Here is a 23731-nt window from a genome sequence, read left to right as displayed (position 1 = left end):
GCAGTCTCTGAACTTGCGTAGGGAATTTCGTTGAAGTTGGATGTAGTCCAGTTTTTGTCTAATGAGCGGACACTTGCAAGCAGGATTGATGGAACAGGTGGCCGGCTAGCGTTAGCTTTCCACCTAGCTAGGTTATACTCCAGCCCCAGTTCGCGTTTCACCGCTGAGGATGTCCCCCCGTGATCGCCTGCTCCGGCCGCTGCCTGCTGCAGCTGCTGCTGCCCGCTACGGTGGCTGCAGCTGCTGCTGCTCGCTCCGGCCACCGCTGCTGCCCGCTGGTCAAACTAACCTGTACAGCAACCTCTTATTTCCGAACATCTCTCCCTCGCGCCCCGAGTGCCGGTGGTCTAGCATCACGTTAACTGTACTACTATGCTTAGCTCCGTAGGTGGTAGCTCAAGCTTGACGTGCTTCGGTGATATTTTAATTCGGCTTTACACAACGTGCATATGGCCTTCGACTTGTCTACGAGCCGCCTGGGAGTTTTGGAAAATAAAAAGCTCCATTCAGAGTTATTGCTGCTGTCTTTCTCCATCATGCCTGCAGCCTGCAGCAGCAGGATGTGATACGAGGAAGTGGCAGCTTGATGATAAGTAACGGTGCTGCAAAGGGTCAAAATAGTAGCCTGTTAGGCACGACGCAAAGCCGAGTGAAGTGTAAAATAAATTAATAAATGCCGGCATGCGATTAATGCGATAAAAAAATTTTTATCGCATCTCGTCGGCCCTTAATCGCATCGCGATTAACGCGTTAACGCTGACAGCCCTATAAATAATACATGATTTTGGAGATGTTTTAAAGTGCTCATTTACTCACTTTCTAACAAGCGGCAAAACAGGGAGATCTCAAACTTTAAATCTTAAAAACGTACTTCAAAAGAGATAATAAGGACATCAGCTTTATATTTCCACAATCACAGCTAATAGAGGATACTGGTCAGCCATCTACAACTACCACTAAACATCACTCTGAACTCACTTTGTGCTGGAATACCAAGAGGACAATCAGGGGCTGGCAAATGGAAACAATCAAGGATTATCTGCACCACTTTTCAAGAAAGTTGTTTCAACATATCACAAGCACAGCCATGACAGTGACAGATGGCAAAGCAGCTGGCACTACTCAACTTTGTTTCACTTTTCTTTCTCTTTCCCTCTTCTTCTTCTATTTCTTCCTCTTGCGCCTTTGCTGCACTACAGGTCTGTTGTGTGTAGGATAATCATTCATTTGGAAGGACATATCGCGTACTGTAAAACAAGGCAATATGTGTTAAGCAAGGGAGTTCTTCTGAGCTTGACTATTGTTGCCTGTCAGACCAACATTCTGTACAGACTGAAACCTAGCTTTGCTTATTAGTTTTGTAAGGTAGGTTGTTCTTAAGCTGTGACTTAAGAACCATCTGCCCAAATCATTCAAATTCACAAAACTTGAGATAAGTGTGTAAGTGCTAGTGTGTGACTTGTTTAAGTGTTATGCTATCCCAAATGGAACAGTTGTTCATGAATCTTAATGTTCGTATCAAGCTGTTTGTGCGTGTTTACGACATACAGCAAGCATAAGCATGCAGATACTACATCTCATCAGTGTGACAGTTTGCTATCCAGACTGTCGCTCCCTGATGGGCCGCGGACAGACAGCAAACGCCCAGAGAGTTGGGATTGGGACAGGGACACCCAGCTCACTCTCAAGCCCTGCGGGTGTAAAGAGTGGCCTCGCCAGGACCTGGAGCCTCACTGGGGCTTTGTCAGCCATCAACGGCCCATGCTCGGCTGCTCCTGAGCAATGGCTGAACCCACGGCAGCAGGAAGACAGCTGCCTGTCTGTCCACTACAGTAGAATGGCTACGTCTTCAGTGTCTGAGAGGATGCGGCCGTGTCATTACAGCGACAGTAGTTTGATTAGATTTTTTTTTATCTATCTGGAACAGTCAACGGTAGGTTGTAAAAGAAGAAAAGAAAAAAAAATCAGATGAAAACATAAAGATAAAACACAAACTTAGACAGATCAATCCGATTTCACCCATAAAAAAAAGAAGGGATATGTCCGAGAAGGAGCAGGAATAATCGATATGAGGAAAATATGCAATATGCGATAATGTTGTTGAATATCGCGATAACGATATTTCTCGCGATACCTAAACAGATATTAAAGTGTACTCAGTTCTGCATTTCTGCTGCTTTCAGTATTCTGCTAAAATACAACAAATGGCTTGTTGAATTTAAAACAAATGAAAGGAAGTCTTTTTTTTTTTTTAAACATTCTTTTAAAGACAAATTATATTAAATATAAAAGGCATCACTAAAAAAGAGAATGACTTTTCTACTGATATTGTCTTCTATCTTCTATCCTGACATGTCACAGCCTTTCACAATGTGTACATTGCGCCAGTTGATATTGCGATGATGATAAAAAAAAAAAAAAACGACATGTTATGCAGCCCTACATGTTATTACAGAAAAAAGTTAATATTTCTATAGTGTGAAATCTGCTGAATAATGTGTATTATATAAATAAGGAAGGAAGGCATTTTTAGCAGTTGTAAATGATATCAGAAATTAAAATTCTAACAAATGATGTTGTGTTTCCAACATATGATAACAGAAGCTGCATTTTCACAATAACAAATCTGTGTGCAACCAAATCAGATTTGGATAGAAATCCGCAGCACAAGACATTACTTCAGGGCATAAAACAGGAAGAAAGGCAGTGGTGGAAGACATATTCAGATCCTTTACTTAAGTAAACGTAACAATGCAATGATGCAAATAAATTAATATTAATATTTACAAGTTACAGTCCTGCATTCAAAATCCTTCCTAAGCACAGAAGTAATATCAGCTCAATATACACAAAGCGTCAAAGTAAAAGTACTCATTCTGCAGAAGAATTGCCATTCTGAGTCTTATTATGATTTACTACATTACAAGGTTTAAATTAAAACTTTACAATTACATTGTATTTAAAAAGGTCATAACTAGTAACTATAGCTGTCTGATTTATGTAGCAATACACACAGTGTAGTGATATTTCCTTCCGAAATAAAAGTGTAAAGTAACATAAAGGTGCTTTTAATTTGGAGAAAGTAAACGTGGTAGAGGAGTGAAAGTACATTAAAAATGTTTAATTTGTTTATCTTGTATTTTAAGGGGATAAAGAGAAAAGCTTTGATCCTTGTGATCATGCAGGAACATGGACTTCATTTTGAGAAAATACTGCCACTATCACTGGTTTAAGTTTCAGAACCATCAGCTGTGATTATAAGAAGAAAATAATGTATTCGTACATACTAGTGTGACACTGACTACTCAAAATACCCAACATTAAATACTGAATGATGCTTCAAATGGTCCCCATCTTTATATTTGTGTGGATCTAGTCACTGTATCCTTGGCATGTTGGAGGAAACCATGCAGCCATTACAGGGAGCACAAAGCAAATCAGTGAGTCCTGCTCTGCTTATCAGGGGACCTGCCATATCAGTTTGGGTAGTTGTGTTGTGATGTAAGGACAGCAAAATGTCAGGTTCACTTGTAGATCAAGTCAACCATGCATTATCTCTCAAACAGTGGAGCTCGGCTGTGGCCATAATAGCTCTGACTAGCTGACTGACTGACTGCTTCACAGCTAATACATGGAGCTGTGGGTGGCAATGACTTCCAGCCATGCACACAGAAACTTGGGAAATAAATGTATATAAGCAATACAGAGAGAGTTTTTTTTCTTGCCGTAGCCTGCAATCCATTATCAAGCTGACTCACAAACATACATCAATATCATGTTGATCTGTGTTAAAAAGCCCAGATTTAAAGGGCTACTTCAGTGGCATTTGCTTTGATGTTTCCCTCTTTTAATGTATAAGAACATGAAAACCACCGATAATGCCATCGATAAATATATATGGATGACACTGAGCAAGGGAAAGCAGGCCAGATAATTAGCATTTTACCCATCTGAAGAGACCCCAGCCCTGATATTGGTTTAAACCCAAGAAATAATTGATGCATGCAATCACAAATTGGTTCTCCGCCTAAAATTTGGGCCCATTATTTCATTAGATGAAGCCACATTCTTTGTGCCAAAATTATTTGTGTGTCCAACACAGAAATTCAAATCCTGTTAGTCCTGATAATGTCTGGCGTTTGCAAACCGTATCCAAGACAGTGTGACTTACAGATAGAAAGCACCGGCCACCTTTAAATGCAAACATAAATCAAAAGTGTTTCAAACTCTTGTTTTTTTTAGTTCAATGGTGTGTTTGTGTATGTGCGTTTGCATGGATATTTCAGGATGTGCATGTGTGTGTGTGTGTGTGTGTGTGTGTGTGTGTGTGTGTGTGTGTGTGTGTGTGTGTGTCATTTTGTAGCTATGCAACAGAGAGGTCCTATCCTGGGGTGCCTTCTTGCATATGTAATTGGATGTTACTGTAAATAATTGCCTGGGCATGTGCCAGTGTGATGATGGTGATGATTTGTGTGTGTGTCGGCTCATGTGTGACTGTATGTGTGTAGAACATGTGTGCATCATTCTGTACGTATGTGTGTGTGTGTGTGTGTGTGTGTGTGTGTGTGTGTGTGTGTGTGTGTGTGTGTGTGTGTGTGTGTGCGAGTGCATCTGCCCCATCCGTACTCCACTCTCAAGTCCCACTGATTCTCCTTTCCAGCCATGTTGAATCCTCTTTTCCTTATCAGGCGAGCCCAGGCCTGCATCAGGCTCTCCTTGCTATGACAGAGGCTACAACAATAGGCCTGCGATACCGCTGCTTAGCGCTGCGTTTCGGAGGGGAAACCTGCCACGGGCGCAGATTAACTACAACACACACACGCACACACACACACACAAAATAGATTGCAGCCTCCAAAACAAAACATTTTTCAGAATGCCTCCTCTTGATTAATGAAGCAATGACAAGAAGAAAAATATAATTTCTGAAACAGAAAAATCTGCCACCACTTGTTAAAGTTTAGGGGTAGCTAACAATAAACATATTGGAGGGAGAGGGTGGGCAAAAAAGGGGTGAGATAAATGGCTTGAGTGATGGTCTGAATAATTTCTGGAGCATTTTTTTGGGTTGCACAGGCCCATATTCCTACCCTTGTACTAAATTACACAATAATCACACTCCATCAGTTGACAGCCTCTGCCTCTCTCTCTGTCCCAGGTGAAAATTAGGACAGTATCTTGACATTTTCGCTCTTCTGTAGTCTACAAGCTAAAGCTCTCTGTTCACAGCCAAAAACAGCAACACAGTCTGCGCACGCACGCTGAGGCGCTCGCGCATGCCCTCCCACACATGCACAGAAACTACAGTGTGACCCAAAACACACACACTCAAGTGCACACACAGTACATTCAAAGACGCAGACACATTGTGCACATGTGCAAGCACACGGGCTTTTAATAGCTATGTTCTCATGCACACTTCAGCTAAAATATGAATTATTTACCCTCCTTCATTGTGAGAACACTAGTAGATTAACAAATAATTCATCAAGGGTTCATTTTCTGTCTTAAACAATTCCAAACAACATCATTTGTGTTTTACTTAAACACACTACATATTCCATCTAGCAAACATACAGCTTGACACAGTATTATTATGACTATGATGACTTTGGATTCAAAGGTAATAAAAATGATTTCATGTTAAGACTGAATTGGTTATTATACTTTATTAGCCTATAGCGCTTGTTGACTTATATTTTGCCCTTGCAACCTTCCAAATCCTTGCCTTTGTTTCAGGAGATTACAGAAGTAGATTTGTTTCATCGTGAACCTATGCTCACAGCAAATGTAGCTCATACACAACAAGAACATTAAGATACACAATAAAATAAAAAAAAATATTGCCTGGTAGATCTTAATCTGGAATTAAGCAGGTCTTATGCTTTACAATTATCATGTCATTCGCACGTAAAGGCCCTCAAAACACTTACAGACCAGAATTCTATTGAATCCAGGCTCATTACAGTGCACCTTGACTAAGCCCCAGTAATTAGCATTGGTAAGGCATTGTACAAGAGGCGGCAACACCCTCATCAACACACATTTACAACAGAGCTCTAAATCTGCTGCTCATTAATAGCTCGCCTCCCAATCAATTATTAACACCTACAATGGAGGCCAGGCTCACCGGGGCCAGGCCTCTTACTCCAGGCAAAGCGTGGGCCACCTTCTCCTCCCGGTTCTGTCCAGCATGGGTAATTACCGCTTTTAAAGACACCTGCTACTCAATAGCTTCGACCCAGACTGTTAATTTAGCCCCCTCGATTGCAGACATTTATGTCTGAGTGTCACTATTAATTTGCGTTAATTTGGAGCGTGTGAGGAAGCCGGGCGGAGGCGTTGTCGGCAGCCGGCTGAATGTGCTCGTCGCTCACCTGCGCCGGCGCTGCGGCTGTAATTGGAGTCTAATGGTCTGATTGATCAGTGAGAGAAGTGAGGGATGAGACGGCGCTCTGGCAGCTCCATCAGTCAGACAGAGAGGAGAGGAGAGGACGAGGACGAGGAACAGAGCAGAGGAAGCGACTGCATAGCACCACAACCACAACTCTTGGCTCCTTCCATTATTTCTAGATGTTTTCTGCTCTCTTGTTTTTTTGTCTTGCTGCCTGTTACTTGCTTTGAGCCCCCACCTCTTTGCCTCACTTGGGCAAAGTGCTCTAACCCGGTCCAGTTACTCAGTTTTCATTTGAGACTCTCTGGTCTTCTGTTTCTCCGATTTAGGCCCGGTTTGCTGACTTAGCAACATCTCGTTCTGCTGTTGTCTTCAAGAAATATTACATGTGGAAACTATGTGGGAAAAATGTATTAAGTGTATTCATTATTTAGTCTATACATGATCTTAGAATGGTAAAGAATGCATACAAATACCACAGTTTGGCCAGGAGTATGAGCTGCCCAATACGGCGCAATGTGATTGTGTTGACAGCTCTGCAACAGCAATAACTATAACTCCAGTGCCTCATGCCAAGCTGAGCCCCTGGGGTCTACAGACCTGCCACGGCCGACCCATCAGCTGTGAAATCTGCTTTCCTCCTTGATAAACGGTCGAGATGTGACCCTATCTCTGTCCTGCAGATGCCCAGATTTCCTGTCATGCTTTTTCCCCTCTGTTTTTTCCTGCTTCCTCTCTCTCTCTCTCTCTCTCTCTCTCTCTCTCTCTCTCTCTCTCTCTCCCCCGTCTCTCTCTTTTCATTCTTTCTTTTTTTAAGCTTTATACCTCTCTTTCCAGGCCTGTCTGGACAACTGCATGTAACGCTCTATTCACTGGTCTTTCTCAGCATCATCCATCACTCCGGTCAGCCACTGAGGCCTGTCGACCGCCAGCAGCCAGCCCACATCGGCTCCCACGCCACAGCACATACAGCTAGGCTATAGCCAGTAACCCCCCCCCCAATCCACCAGCCGGACCTTACACACTCAGCTCCTAAACGGCGCTGCTCGTGCCCAAAGTGCTGCTCACGTCCACTTTAATGCAAAGGCTGCTTAAATTCACTGTATTTTCATTATTTAGTGTAAAGCCACTTTAAGGAGACATTACACTCAAGTCCCTCTCTGGGCGTGATGCCAAGGATTGAAAAACGGACCTATGCACCGTATGCGGCGGCTCGAGCAAAAATAGCCTGACCTCTAAAAAGTCATATCTTAAATGACGTGCGCGGATGAAGGGATAAAATATGTTTGATTTCAGAGAGGGCATATCAATATCTCACCAGCGGGTCATGTGTTTCAGGCATTGGGAGAGGTGTCACTCCTGCCATTTACCTGGCTGCCTTCGGGTAATTCATTCACCTCTGTGGTTTCGAAAAAATCTAAGAGAGTAAAAGGAGATTTAATAGTATGTGGAGGTCACACTTCATAAGAATGACTGAGAGTGCCTCCTAGCTGAGGTACAGACCCATGAAGGAATGAGCCTTTATTTCTACCTCAAACGCTTTCTCCCGCTACTGACCCTGCTCTGCAGCTCTGGCTGCCCTGACATGCATCAAAACTAGCCGCCTTTTTTCCTTCTTCTTCTTTATTCTCTCCTCTCTCTCACATTTATTATTTCAACTTTTCCCTCTTTCCCTCTCCAGGTGAGGCGTCAGGGTTTCTCCCTGTCTCGATGTGTCAGTGTTTGAAGATTTGCACAACTCACTCGCCTCCCACTGAAATAACTGAGATAAATGCAGCAACACATTAACGATGCTGCCAGTGGCTGCATGTTTAACAAGGCAACAGCTCCATAACTAGAGGTTGGATTTAAAAAAAATAAAACTATGCTACTGTAAATGAGATGATTCCCTCATGGTGTGCAAAAAAAAACAAAAAACAACTACAACTGGCATTTTCTGGCTCATGCAAGCATCTAAGAAACAAAAGTAAAAAAGAAGGCTCAATAAAACAAAACATGCCAGTTGGGTTGACCTAGCCTTTAATGAGAGATAGTGAGAAGCTGCTAACAGCCAGTTCCCCATTCGAGAGATGAAACTTAGGAGAGGAGGAGGGCAAGCAGCAAAGCATTGAGAGGGCACCCAGGAGAATAGACACACATGAGATCCTTAAAGGCAATATGCCAAAGCTTCTTCCTCGGCTTTTAATTGCGAGGGAGGTTTGACATATTCCGTAACCCCTCCACAGCCTATTACAGGTGATGACCAGCACCTGCTTGCTTAAAAAAAAAAAACCTGAGGAAAGTAGTGATGAATTCCTCAGAGGGCAGTTAGTTAACAACGTATCACTCTTGCCAAGAGCAACAATCAGTTTATGCATCTAGTTCAGCAGGTGGTGTGAGGAATCGGTAAAGTCTGCATCTGTGAGAAGCACCAAACAAGCATTCACTGTACATGACATCACTTGGTGAGTCTGCTGGGTCATTTTTAGGGGACCGTTGAAGGTTGGCATTGGACGCCTTTCAGGGAAATTAATGCAGAGATTGCTGGAGAAATATATGGAGTGTTTTACTTTGGAAGGCAACTTGAGGTGTTGCTCTGTCAAATCACTTTTCCGCCCAAGGATAACTGGCTTTACCCTGAGAGAAGCCATATTTCATGGCTATAATACGGCCTGAGTTATTGAAAGCCACTGATGACTTCAAAACCATGAGTGGAGCTTAGAAAACAGTCAAAACTGCTCGGAAAAAATGATTTAATAAAGTTATGCGTCTAAGGAATCTAGGAAAAACGTCGGGGAGGGCCTCTGAGTCCAAAATCCTCATGGACTTTTCCTTATGTTTCTTAACAGGATGAGTGTGAGCTTGGTTACAATTTTAATAGGAATTTCTTAATTAATCCGAATGCAGAATGGAATGTCAAACCCATGGAGGGTTTGTCACTCCAGCAGAGCAGCAGGTCAACACAAGCCTCTGCTGGGATCTTTGAAACAAGTGATATAGAGCTGCTGCGTGCAGGGTAACATCAAAAATCATGGATTGGAACTTCATTCAGTTGAGCCTGGACTGAGCTCAAAATCCACCAATTAATGTGTTTTGTCATAAAATATGCAGATTAAATGGTTAAAACGGATGCACTTCAAAGGCTTTGTTGGGAGGCAGTTGGATCCCGAAAGAGCCACCTCAATAGGTTTGAATGTCAGGGGAATAGACATTAATATGGTCTTTAGATGGTGGACGTTCTGGTAATCGCGTTGCCATGGCTGCTAAAGTCAAAGTTTGAACAAATAAAGCTCACTTTAGTCCAAACAACAAACACTTTTTTAAAACCTGGACCCTATTTTCCTATGTTTTTGTGTCTAAGTGACTGATGGGAACAACAATTTTTGACATTGGTGCAGTAATAAACGAGATCACTGCAGTCGGCAGTGGTGAAACAAGCTACAATGTAATGTAATAGGACAATAGCCCAGCTTGTATTATTAACACACCTGTTAAGTGTGTGTATGTCAAGTGCTCGTTTTGCCACTGACAGGCTCAGATTAATATTCTAAATTGGAATTCTGCCAAATTCCAAGATTCCAATTTAGAAACATTGCAAAGATTCAAACAATGCTTTGACACTAAAATGACCAAACATGTCTTCATTCTGTCTCATATTGATTATTGCAATGCAATTTTCACTTGCTTTCATTCAGTTTTGTACAGCTTGTACACAATACGGGGGTCAAATAATTACACCTGTTTTAGCTTTTTTACTCTGGCTGCCTGTTTAAACGCTGCTAACGTATAACACATTGCATGACCAGGCACTGAGCTACATTGCTTAACTGTTAAGTCCGTACTAACCTGACCTTAGATCCTCTAGAAATAGCCTCTTAGCCACAGTTGAAGCTAAAGACAAGCGGGGATCGGCTACTTTCTGGTAAGGCCCCAAAACTCGGAAAGGATGTGCCGGAAAAGATTTGTTTAGCTGAGTCTGGGTCCTCTTACTGAAGCTGAATTATTATATCTAGTCATTTCTATACTGAAAAATACTTTGCGCATCTACAACGTGAGACAGGTGCGTCAGAGAGGGACAAGCAGGTCAAAAGTTGTAAAGAAAACTCCCGCACACTGTCTAATTTGTAAAAAATATATAAAGTTTAATAATAGGCAACGTTTTGGTACTGGACCATCGTCAGGAAAAGGACTCTTTGTGTTTATTGTTATATTTTTCCTCTATTTATCTATTAATGGATAAGGTACCAGCAGGTTTTGGAAATATGCCTAAATATGAATGCTCTACATATTTTTGTTGTGTGGATTCATTATACAGAAATCGACATCCATCTACTATAGATCTACTATCTATCTACTATAGATTGCTCTGGTATGATATATATATATATATATATATATATATATATATATATATATATTTTATGGTTACTATAGAGGGGTTGTATTGAAGTTTAAGCTCAATAGTAATGGATATGTGAATGAATGTTATGAACCTCCTACAAAAGATGGCTTCTCATGATGTAACACCATTTGCCTGAAGATGGTCTAGTACCGAAACGTTGTCTATTATCAAACTTTATTTATTTTTTGCAAGTTAGACAGTGTTCGGGAGTTTTCTTTGCATCTAGTCATTTCAGTCTTGTTGTGGTTGGCTAATATTACAGTGGTACCCTAATATTAGGAAAGATGCAGTAGTTGACCAAAACAAGGACATACCAGTGCAGTGCTGTCAGTGTTCATCTCGATCTTCCCATCGAAGGGTCCCCATGTTGTCCCCACAGGGAGCTGCTGCCGGCTGTGGATCCGACGCTCGCCATCTTTAAGGAACCCATCCAGCTCTCCTAAAAGACACACCAAAGCAGTCAGCCATATAGTGCTCTATTTAGCACACAGGTTCCACATCAAATCACGCTGACGTTCATTCATTGTCCTTTCCCCTCAACCCCTACATGTGCGATCGCGTTATTGCCTCGGAGTCCCGCAGTGAACAGTGAAGGTTAAAGCCAAGCTTTTTCAAAATGGATAAGCAAATCAAGCGAGCACCCATCTGATGGTGTTCCTCAAACACATGGCGCGCTAACCTTACTTGAAAGGTGTCTTGTGTTGAGATAATCTCTGTGAGACAGCGCAGGCTTGCTGGCTGGCGAGAGCAGCTAGTGGCAGGCCTATTTCTGTTGCTCCAGGAAGACTGGGCCCTTGTTAGTGCTGTGCAGAGCTCCAGTTAATTAACAGTGAAACCGGATAGCACGGTTAGAACTACCGGTGCTCACCTCCCTGTCACCCCTGCCCACTATCTTATCTCCTAGATTCAGTGTACTTTTTCGGGATGGTGATTAATCAAATAGTTATGATAAACCCCATGGCAGGACGTGACATAGTTTACCAGAGAGGACGTTTCCCTCTGTGTGCGTGTGTGCGTGTGTGTGTCGCAAAGGGAAAGTTCTCAACTGTACATTTCCGACTGCCGGTTGCCTTGACAACCCTGATAAGTCGTGTTAAAGGAAATGTGGTGATTCAGACATCTGTAGCTACAAGTTCTATCTGATTTTATAAACTTTGTCGACACAAGAAGTTCCACAAACTCAAACAAAGGACGTTTTTATCAGGACTGAGTCCTGTTTTAGGCTTTCATTATGTGTGACCGTTTGATCGTTGGACTGATCTCTGGGAGGTCAGAGAAATCTGGGCCAGCTACAGAACATCATTATTCTGAGATCTTCCAACAGAAGGACTGACACTTTAGCAGGAAGCCAACCTGCCGACTATAAATTATCTAGCCAGGCCAAATAATCTTAATGTATTATTATTCAAACAAACTCTACATGAGTTGTTAACATTGTGTCTTTTAACCTATTTGTTCACACATGTGGCTAATAGTTATTCAGGGCATTCGGTTCATGCTGAATGGGCTGAAGTGATCACTGAACTTTCTGATGCGTGTGTGGTATAATGACCTATTCAGCCCTGTTCTACTGTGTAAATATCAGCCGTGTATCTGCAGCACGCTATTGTGTCCGTTTGTTGTGCTAATATGGAAATGTGCGCTTATGTGCGCCTTTGCATGCATAAACATATTCGGAACATCAGGCTAGTCTTATTACCCGCTACAAACAACGCCTTGCTGATCATATACAGTACTTCATCGGTGGTGGTCACTACAATAAAAAGCTAAATGTCACTCATAATAAAAAAATCCCTTCAACTCTTTGTTAGGTAGATACAAACCACGACCAAACCGTGCAAAACCAACACATGGTCTAAACATTAAGTTATATTTTTTAGAGGAAATACAGACACAGTTTTGGAGTAATCCAAAAAATTTGATAATCTGGAGAGCGTTATCTCATTCTTTCTTTCACTCTGTCTCCCCTCCCGTGTGCCTGCTGTTGCATGCTGTCTTCCTGGTGCTGCAGTGGAAGGTGGGTAAGCTCATTACAGAGAAATAATTAAACATTGGTGCACAGCTGGTCGTCATCACTGAGAGCAACAGCCACTGCTTGATGCATTCTGTTTGTCCTCAGATAAGACCCACGGCCTTTAACCGCTTGGATGCAAGTTCCTGTTTAGCCCCGCTTGACAAACAGCACAAGCCATCCCCAGCCAACGATTCTGATTCCTTTTCTTTTACCCTTTTCTTTCTTTTTATGGGTGGGATGCTTGGAGTAAAAAGGGGGTAATGGGTAGTGTAGGTGTAAGAAGAGGGGGGAAAACGGGGCTACGATTCAATTTGTGCAGTTTGTGGTCCATCGTGTTTGGGTGCCAGTTGTGTGCATCTCACACCAAATGTTGCCTGAGGACCTTGGCTCACAGATGGCTTGTCACATCTGTTGCAGATACTGGTGGAAGATCTCCACAAAAACACCCGTGGAAGAATAATGAGTTCCCTTCATGCACTGTCTCTATGTTCTCTATGAGCATTTATATGACAGGTTTAGTAATATTGCAAAAAATATACTGACAGATGTGTTCTGTTACCAACTGGGCTACTGGCAATTTTATAATTATGGCTGCAACAACTTTTGATGTCATAGTGATAATTTCATTTCATAAAGCCCCAAAATCCCAACTCTAGTACGAATGAATGTTGTGCAAATACAGAAGTCACAGTGTTTAACCCGTCAAACTGCAAACGACAGACTGAACCAAGAGGAAAGCTCATGATGGGCTATGAAGAGGTTTAACGAACCCAGCGCCTGTTTTCTGTCTTCAACGCTTCTCATCATCCAATTCTCAAATGCCACACACTTGGCAAAACAGAGCTCATGATGTGGCTCAAGATCCGTACCCCCTTTCCTCCGAATCCCAACCAACCCCTCTCCGCCACCTTCACCCTCTGCACCCCCTCAACCACCGCCTACCCCCTATGGCCCCACCCCCTTCTTCGATAAGATCATCATCTGTCGCTAGACTCTAGGGTCTGTTCCTGCACTCCACAGATACTTGGCAGACCAATGAATGTCCCTTTGTGTGGAGAGATCCTCCTCGGATAGCACCCAAGATGCTCCACGCTGGCATCTGTTTGTTTTTTTAATGTGCGTGTGTGTGTCCTGTCTTTCTTTTCTGTTATGGTTTAGAGGAATAGGGAACCTCATCTCTCCCTTCAATGGCATATGACTGCATACTAATGAGTTTCTCAGTGGCAGGGTGCCAGCCTAGTATGATTTAAAGAATAAATGGGCATAGAATGTTGACAGACAGGGACCCTAAAAGAGGTGACCTACCACTTTTTACTTTTAAATAATTTTATTAGATGTAATAAAACCCACTCAACAAACCATAAAATACAATTTTCCCACTGGTTTTGGGTTGAAAAAGTGGTCATCACATGTATTTCTTTTGTACCTCCATCCATCCATCCATCTTCATCCGCTTATCCGGGGTCGGGAAGCGATGTATTTTTTTTGTACCTCGTCATTCATTATTAGCTATATGATGTTTATGCTGATTGATTTATTCAAACCCAGGACATGTTTTGTATGGCTGCAACATACAATCCAATGGAAAAATTCTATGTAGATGATTTTTGTGCATCATTTTATACACATTTCCCCGAAAGTTTGGTATTTTGGACATAGATGGAATCTTTGGAAACATTCAGATCTCCACTGGGTTTTGACACTATGTCCTGTAGATCTGAACAAATATAAAGGATATAGGATCAAGTTGATAGCAACGCTGTGTTTTTCATTTTTAAAAGGTAAAAAACACTTGTCTTTTAATCAAAATGCTATAATTTCCAAGCAGGTTTGATTTAAGACTGCAACTGAAATATTCCTGAAGTCTAAGCCTGCATTTTCTTAATGTAATTTCTGGCCCGGAGTAAGTTCTCTGCTAATGGTCAGAGATGATAAATTACATCATCAACCTGCTACTGTAGATTAACATTTGTTAAAGCAATGGATCTGTTCGAGCTATTTTCAACATGAATTTAACTTCTCTAACTAGTTCAAAGAACCAAGTTCAAGGAAAAAATAAAATAAAAACCTTGATTGCTGACCGAGCTCATGGTTTACTTACAGCTTTTTCCAGTTATCTTAAGCATATTACAAGTAAGGGCGGATGTTATGGGGAAACAAAGAAGGACAAGAGTAGAGACAAGTGGGAAAATATGCCTGAGCTTCAAAAGGCAGACTATCCCCTTTTGATATCCTTTGAATCAAAGCAAATAAATGTCTGCTGTTCAAAGTTCAATAACCTGTGCGTGGCAATTCACAGATGTCCTACTGAATCCCAGTCATCTCCACTGACAGGCTGTGTTATAGAGCTAGCAAATGGGCTATAAATTAATATACCATGAGAGAGGCATATGGGGTGAAATGGAATGTACTGTATCGGTTCAACAAAAGGTGCCACATCTTTAAAGCAGATATGTGATATGAAATTTTACAACTGAAGGAGAAATGTCACAGAGCTTTGATAAGAGAGCGATGAACTTTCTCCCCCCCCCTATTATCAGGGTCCCAGTGAGCAAAATGCATCATTTATAACCTACAGCCCACACTATTATCTCTGAGAAAGACGCTTGTTTTAAAACAGTGAAGGACCCCCCACCACCAGCAGCGCCCCCTCATCTCCTCCTCACCCTCCCCACCCTCCTCCAACCCGCCCTCACCCGCCTAGATGTGGCTGCTTCTGGCCCTGAACAGCAGGTTGACCGTTTGCTGGAGAGCAAGTTTCCAGGCAACCACATGAGTTTGGCCACATGGGGAGGAGGGGGGTGGGGTGATTTAGTAGCGGGATTCACCCCTTCAGGTCAAGCTTGTTTTCAGGCTATGGAGGGCTTGGGGGGAAAGAGTTAAACAAGCCAAAAGGATTAGGGCATTTTAGCTGTGACACTCTACACGGGCTGAGCAGGGGGTGGGGGTGGAGGGGTCCCTTTGGATGGAGGACTCCCACACCGTTGTTGTAGAAGGACCCAGTAATGCCTGCAAAGTATTGTTTTCAAAGACACAGCTAGCAATACAGGTGTTTCAGCCCCATTGCCAGACAAGTATATTAATAAATAAATTTCTAGTTGAGAGTAAGAGCGATACCACTCTGTCCCTTTAATTCCTAGCTACAGCTAGCAGCTGGTTAGCTTATTTTAGCATAATGACTGGAAACAGGGGGAAACAGCTAGAGTAGCCCTGACCAGACATAAAGTCAGCTCTAAAGCTCACTAATTAAGTAAATCTCTCTCTTTTATTTATTTATTTCCTACAAAAACCAAAGTATAAAAATGATAATCTGCCTTTTTACAGGTTACGTAGTAAACCGTTTCTTGTCTCTGAGCAGTAACTTGCTAGATTATCTGCTGGTTGCCTAGCAATGGCTCCTAGCAAGAAATATTTTGGCACATAACCCTCCAAAAATGGGGGATTGTTTTGGTTTTACACTGCAGTTATTGTACATGCCAAAATTTAGCATGTCAATTAGTAAGCTTTGATGGTGCTGGTGGAGCTAACTGTTTCCCGTTTCCTGTTTCCAGTCTTTGTGCTAAGCTAACCTAACTGGCTGCTGGCTGTGGCCTTATATTTAACGGGCAGATAAGAGAGTGGTATCGATCTTCTCATCTAACTCTCTGCCAGAGAGCAAACACTATTCCTTTAATGAAAAGGCAAACCTTATTTGCAGGTGTGTGACCAGACTGTGACGTGCTCAGACGCGCTACATGCCCATCCACCTCGACCTCAACACACTTGCTTTTGGCCTCGTTACATATTCGGCACACTGCATTGGCAAAGAACGTAGGTAGTGGACGGAAATCGGGAGGCGTGGAATCGTCCAATATGGACGTCATTCCTATGGATACTGGACTCAGTGTTTATGGGGAACCCACGAACTTACCGTGCCAATGACATTGAATTTGAACTTCAGTAATTCAAGTGATAAAGAACTGAGAAAGTTTAGCTGCACATACACAAACACTAACTCACACACTAGAACTTGGTCCTGCAGTACATTACCAACACACACTGATTGGTGTCATTGAACAATTGAAATATACAGGCTGTGAAGCACTCCGTTCCATCAAAAGCCTGGCGAAGTTAGCAGCAGGCTCGCTGACAACAATCTCTGAGACATCCATCTTTTGAGAAGCACTGCAATTTCTATTGATAGCATGTAAAGGGAGACAGCAAAACCTAAAGAATGACTGTCCTCACACCGAGATATCACCATATCGCCGACAACATCTAGAGGACACACACCACTCCTGCTGGAATCGGATCGTTTTAAATGCTTTTCTTAAAATTTCAAAACCATCACAAGGACATTACTCCACCTGAGTGTGTCAGGATGAATGAGTAATTGATGGTTTGTGCGTTGGGAATACATGTATTGAAGACAGATGGATAACAGGGCTAAGAAGGCAAGACTTGAGCTGCAAAAGGAAGTTGCTGTTTTGCCTGTTTAGTGTTGTCATAAATAGAGTGTGTGAAACACAGCATGACATGAAATAGTTATATTTGGAAAAAAATATAGGTAGAGATTGGTTTGGAAAAATATGTATATCTAAAGTGACAACTTTTTTTTAGCAAGGAACACAAGTGAACATTGCTACCTCCAGGTCTTGGTATTCGGCAGTTAATTCAGGAAGAGACTATTTTTAAAGTGCTCCTGAATCTCCTCCCATGTCAATTACCAGGCTGCAACTTCCCCTGGGTAACGGGGAATTCTGTTTTTTTTTTTCCTGGGTGACCTAGTTGTCTTTTGTGAGTAGGTTTTAGCCGGAGCAGTTTGACAGTCAACAGATAAGATGGATTAAGCTTCTTTTTTTTCATCCAGTTTTGATGTGAACAGCGTAAAAGCGGGTTAAATCATTGAGTTTCAGGAGTATTTTTAAATGCCTGGAGATAGTGCGATAAAGGAGCTAAACCTAAGACTTGGGCCGGGAAGGTCAAGGTTGGGGCTTTGGAGAGCGGCTACCGGACGACGCGGGCCAGATCTCGGCTTTCTCACAGCGAGCCGAGCACCGCAGCCGAGCCCACCTCTCATCACTCCCAGAAAAGATACACGAAAGGAGTGAAACAAAATCCAGCGAGAGCTCGACGTGCGGCATCAAAGAGCAGCGCACCCTTGCCTTGTGTGGGTGCCTGTGTGTGTGTGTGTAAGTAAGCATGGGTGTGTGTGTGTATGTGTATGTGTGTGTGTGTGTGTGTGTAGAGGGGTTGTTTAGTTCCTCTTTGCGTGCACGCATGAATGAGATGGGAGTGTGTGGGTGTGTGTGTGTGTGTGTGTGGGTGTGTGTGTGTGTGTTTTGTGCCTGCCTGTGTCTGTGTGTACACTGTAAAATATCGTTCCTCCATGAGCAACTAGCTTCATAATTATGTTTTGATTATTTGCGAGTGCTAAAATAAAACAGCAATTAATCTGTTGATGTAAGACAGAAAATAGAAACGTATGACGTACATATTAAACAACCCAGTTCGCAAAATCACATTTCGAGAATATCATGTGTACAACAGCCCCCCGCCACCCCCAACCACCTCCATCACCTCCCTCTTCCCGCCTCCCCACCCCCCCCACCCCGAACCTGATCTGAGGCGTGCTTAACATGCACATAGGAGCTGACAGCCGTACAATCACGTGAAGCAGCTCAGCCAATCCTGAATTCATTTGAATGTTTAAGCCACGCGGTGATGAAGCCACTTGAGCATAAGAAAAGGTGAAGAGGCGACAGAAAAAAGAAACAAATCAAAATGATACACCGGGTCAAACGGCTGCGTGTAACATGTTTGTTTATCGCATGTCGCATCTGGCCAACACTGAGAGGTTTTTTCAGTTTGAAACATTTCTGAGGGGACATATTTAGACACATTTTGTGGACGTCTATTCCCCCACTGCTCCTCATGTCGGTGACAGGGGAGAGTAATCCTATACACAGGCTGCTATTGTGAAATGAGAAACTAGCCTCCTTCACTGCCAGAGACCAGATGCACCTCTCCCTCTCTCCCTCTCTCCCTCTCTCTCTCTCTCTGTCTCTCTGTCTCTCTCTCTCTCTCTCTGTCCTAATCTGTAAACGACTTAAAGGAGCCTTATCTCCGGGCTCTTCTGCTTCATTTCATGCTTGATTTACTTTAATTTGTCTGATAGGGCACAAGGATTTGGAAATGGCCCATCTTTCGGTGGAAAATGTTCTGATTTTTCTCCGGCATTGTTATGTGGAGGTTTTTGACTTTTCTCTCCCCCGCTCTCTCCCTCTCTCACTCCTCCTCCTCCCCTTTCTTCCATCTCCATCTCTTTCCAACTCTCCCTCTTCCTCTCTCTCTTTCTTTCTCTCTCCATCATCTCTACTTCTTTTTTTTTTCTCTTGTAGAGCGGGTGGGGGGTTTCGGGGAGGATCTCGCTCCAGTGCAACAGTCTGTTTGAGTGCATTCAGATTTGAGCTAACACCGCAGAAACAAGTTTTCCATGAGGTGTGATTTTGTGATGGGCGACGGAGACGCTGGAGCCGCGTTTGCCTTTCAGATTCCACATTGGGCGCAGAGCAGCCAAGTGCTTCAAACCACAAAGATCTTATGTTTAAGTTAAGAGACGACTGGCCCCTCCAGTTTAGCAAGTGGTTGAGCGGCTGGTGCTGATAAAGTTGCTCCACAATGAGGGACAGGGACGAGCGACATGTCTACAGATGTCTCGAGTTCTTTTTTCTGCTGGCGGAACTCAAATACTTGCATGGCTTGTCTGGCTGCTCCCGTCACCAAGACATCCTCCCCCCCATACACACACTTCTTTTTAGTGACTGAATGACAGTAGAGGCAGTGAGCTATGATTAGAGAAGCCCATATCTTACCAGATCCTGAATAATCTCCATCCCTTCCCACCAATGAGCCAGGCACAGAGGCGGCACAAAAAGCCAGAGAAAAAAAGAGAAAAGGGGGAATGGGCAGAGCTGTCCTGTGTGTGTGTGTGTGTACAGAGATGTCTTATAGTTCCACTGGCCTCCTCTACACACTCACTGTGGCCACTGAAAGGCAAAGGAAAAAATCTAAATCCATTCAACTGGAGTCAGTGTGGCTAACCTGAACAGCGGTGTAGTCATAATCAAAGAGCATTTAACATTCAAATCTGTGAAGGAAAAAGCGAAAAAGCGAGACCTCCCACATGAATTGGAGGTCTGTATTAAACAATTAAAGTAATCAACTGCTAGTAATGTGTGATTTCAATTTCCCACACAAAACTGACATGAAACGTCACTAACCACGCCTCCAAACACAATGTGCATTAATACATGGTTAACCACGCACACACACACACACACACACACACACACACACACACACACACACACACACATACAAACACACAGAGGAAGAAACAGGGAGACCATTGAAATTCATCTCACAGCCTGAATTTACTTAACTGCGGGTCTGTGTGTGGTGATAAACGGAGTGATGATCCGGCAACACGTCTTTATCCATGCTTTGCTTTAATTAACGGCGGCTTGTTTGTTGAAAAGATGATTAATATGCCAATGAAAATTGCATAATTGAATACCACAACACCCCGCACAATCAGGGAGGAACATGCCATTTTTTTTTTATTAACTTTTTATTATCATTATTATTACTATTATTTGGTATTTTAATTCACTTGACAAGCGGGGCCCACCCCCCACCACCCCTAAACAGAAAAAAAGAAGGAGGTGGAATTGGCGTGACCAGCGGGCCAAGCTGGGCCCAGCTGGGCCCAGCTGTTCATCACCAATGAGAGGCCGTCACACTGTTCCGATATCAATACCTATCAGTGTGAAGGCTGTACATGAGTGTGTGTGTGTGTGTGTGTGTGTGTGTGTGTGAGAGAGTAAAAGAGTAGGGGGTTGGGGGTTTGGGGAGAGATATGGCTTGGATGGGACTGAGTGCATTCCTATGGCCAAACAATAATGTGAAGACACCAAACGAAATGGAAGTAAAACAGTCATGTATATGAAACTAAGAACTATCTAAAGCACTTGCATACCGATCTGGAAGGGAAAAAAGCAAATTCCATGCATGAAAAAGAACTACAAACCAGACTCGCTCAAATATACTCTGTAGTTTTTTTTTTTGTTTGTTTAAAAGGCCAAAAGAAATGAAAATCCCCACATGCGAGGAAGTTTCACTTGAGCAATCCAGAGTTTACCCAGCATTACATCCCCTAGCGCTGCTTGCACGAGTGTCTCCATGTTAATGCTAAATACACACATCAAATATTCAACCAATTACAATGATACCTCTTAGGAAAACGTGTGCAGCTACAGCGCCTGGGAGGGTAAGCATTGCAGAACAAACATATACAGAGAGCTAAAGAAAGACACGATGGGTGTCAAGTCCCTGGGGGCAGAAACGGCACCACCAGCCGCGCTTTAAGTCAGCCTCATATTTAGCAGCGGCTCTCGTTTGCTTCTCAGTTCTTTGGTCTTTGTCGGCGTGATAAAGTAATCGCAGTGAAAAGACGACATTGTAAGTGGACACAAATTCAGCTGAAATGTGGACAAAATGGTTGGAAGTGAATCATCTTATTAAAGGGCATTCTCAGGGTGCCACATCCCACGTATCCACACACAACTAGAAACCAAATATGGTGACATCTTCCTCAGATGATAAGACCAGTGATTGCATTTTGCCCTGTTTTAGATTATATAACTAACAACCATGAAGTTCCTCCATAAAGCCTCTTAGTATAGCGGATCAGTGACTAAATTTGCATCAAGACGATGCAGCATACAAGTACAGTGATTTGTCTAATCTCTTGTTGCATATTTCATCATCATAATCACACATTGTGAATTTGTGAAGAAGAAAAAAATATATGTGTGTGGCGATGGGGGTCGGGGGGTGTTTTCTCCACACACAGGTGATGCATATGGTAAAGAGCCTTCATCGGCAATCTCTTAAGAAATGAATGTATTTGGAAAAAGGCGGTGTTTACACATAGCTCCTTTGATTGCAATTTAATGTTATATCACTCAGGGCCCAGATCTCACAGAGAGGCTGATGATGGACTTTCATCATCAGTATCAGCAATCTCAGTGTCATTCATGTTTTGTGAGACTTGTCTGACGACTTTGAATAAACCCCTGGAGGAGCGAGATGAAACCTCCCTTTTTCTGAGAGAGAATTGCCATGATGCACGTCCAAATTTCTTGATTACAAGACGAAGGGGAGAGAGAGGAAAAAAAAAATAAAACCTCGAATGAAAGCCTGCGCTGAAAGTTTTCAGTTTGCTGATATAACAGTCAAGTGTGTCTATAAGTCTACTTAAAACGCTTAGGTATCAGTGGAGACAGCTGCGACACCCTCGTCTTATGATTCTGTCGAGACAGTACACTATCAAACCTTTCATACCGTTCCCAAGCTACATTTCCGGTGACAAAAGCTTTGCGAAAGCCTCCTGAAGGATTCATCTATATCCTAATATTTCCAATCCAATTTAACTGGAGCAGCCGGAGTGGTCTGAGTACTAGTTTACCAATCTTTGCTTTCCAAGACTCTCTGTGCTGAAGGCTTGAGGGGTTCAATCAATGGCGCTTTGATCTCGGCTGGAACCATAATTATTTAACATTGTTACAAGGATTTCTCTAATCCATCCTACCATTAAATCCCTTTTACACCCTCATCTTCTGCAGCCTAATCTGCATCTGGGTGCTCCGTTTGTCTCCCTCTCTCATTTCGGCTCGCCCCTCCTTCCTTGACGACACCCTGACTTTATAATGGACTTGGGTGCTGAGTTAGAAAATGCCTTGTTTACTGAGAGCAACCTGACTGAACTGCGCTCAAATGGACTGTCGCTGTGCAAGAATGAAAACGTTTCTTTCTCTGTATTTGTGCTGGAGTTTGGGTCTGTTAACTTTCTTTTCAGTTGGGGCCGAATGTTGAAAAGCTTCTGCGACTAAAAATGCAAAAATATGAACTGTTGTAGTACAATTAAACAGAATTGAAAGTGAATTGAATCTTCTCCATAAAGACCCAATAACTTTGTCACCTTTGTTTTAGGCATTTTCCACCTTTTCCTCTCGATAAGAACTTTCTCTACATGAACTGAGCGAATTTCAAAGTTCAGGTGACCAAAAGGTTTAATCCCATCTGTTTATTTTGCTGATCACTTTGACTCCCAACCAAAAGGGCCCAGTGTCCTCTTGCAAATATTTGCGTGTCTGTGTTTCACCATGATATAAATAGCAGCACGGGCAAGCGCAAACATTTGTTGAGGCACCTGCCACAGTATCGTGGCCATCTGGTCCTCCAATTCTCCTAGCATGACATATGTGCATTAAACCTGAAATGGTTATTGTTTTTCCTTGGAGACTGGAAGAAGACGGATCGGCCACAGACCCTTCTGGGTTGGCTGGAGTCAAAAATGAAACTCGAGAGTTTTTACATCTGAGTGAAGCTGTGTTTTTCAGCCTGTGCATGTTTGATGTCTTGAAAAGGAAAGGAAGGGGTTGGATAAAAAAAAAAATGGATATGGGTGGGGGGGCTCTCTTTGCTCATGCTCCGTCTGTGTCTGACCGGCAGGTAGATTCTCAGATGGCCACTCCTTCCTGGCCCTGCCTCGCCCTGGCCAATGCCCAGCTGGCACCGGGAACAGAGCATGCTGGGCCGCACCGGCCGTCAGGGACAGCCAGGAGAAGAGATTTGTGGACAAGGTGATCACATGGCTTCTGTTACCTCTCTGTCACACTCACCTCCTCCTTCTCTACCTCCACCTTTGCTGTGTGCCTTATTTTACGTGTATTTGCTTCAATGTCTTACATCCCGATGTCACCTCTATTTATGATGCAACAATACACAATTACTTGGCGTTAGTAGTTAAAGAGTAAAAGTGAACCAATGTGGGATTTAGAACACCTTAACTGCAAACTGACTGACAGCTACTCTCCATAGTTAGGTTTTTAAAAAC

At 42.9% G+C, this 23731-nt stretch overlaps 1 protein-coding gene across 1 annotated transcript in view; it reads right to left on the bottom strand.

Moving 5' to 3' along the window:
• Positions 1 to 23731, bottom strand: part of zfpm2a (zinc finger protein, FOG family member 2a) — a 139810-nt gene that overhangs the window by 66111 nt on the left and 49968 nt on the right. The window contains exon 4 of the mRNA XM_078253729.1: positions 11090 to 11214. Within this exon, the coding sequence (XP_078109855.1) occupies positions 11090 to 11214 (125 nt within the window). The remainder of the gene's footprint in view (positions 1 to 11089; positions 11215 to 23731) is intronic.

This window comes from Sander vitreus, chromosome 6 (assembly GCF_031162955.1).
Source record: "Sander vitreus isolate 19-12246 chromosome 6, sanVit1, whole genome shotgun sequence".
Taxonomy (NCBI): domain Eukaryota; kingdom Metazoa; phylum Chordata; class Actinopteri; order Perciformes; family Percidae; genus Sander; species Sander vitreus.
This window is presented reverse-complemented; position numbering and strand designations above follow the sequence as displayed.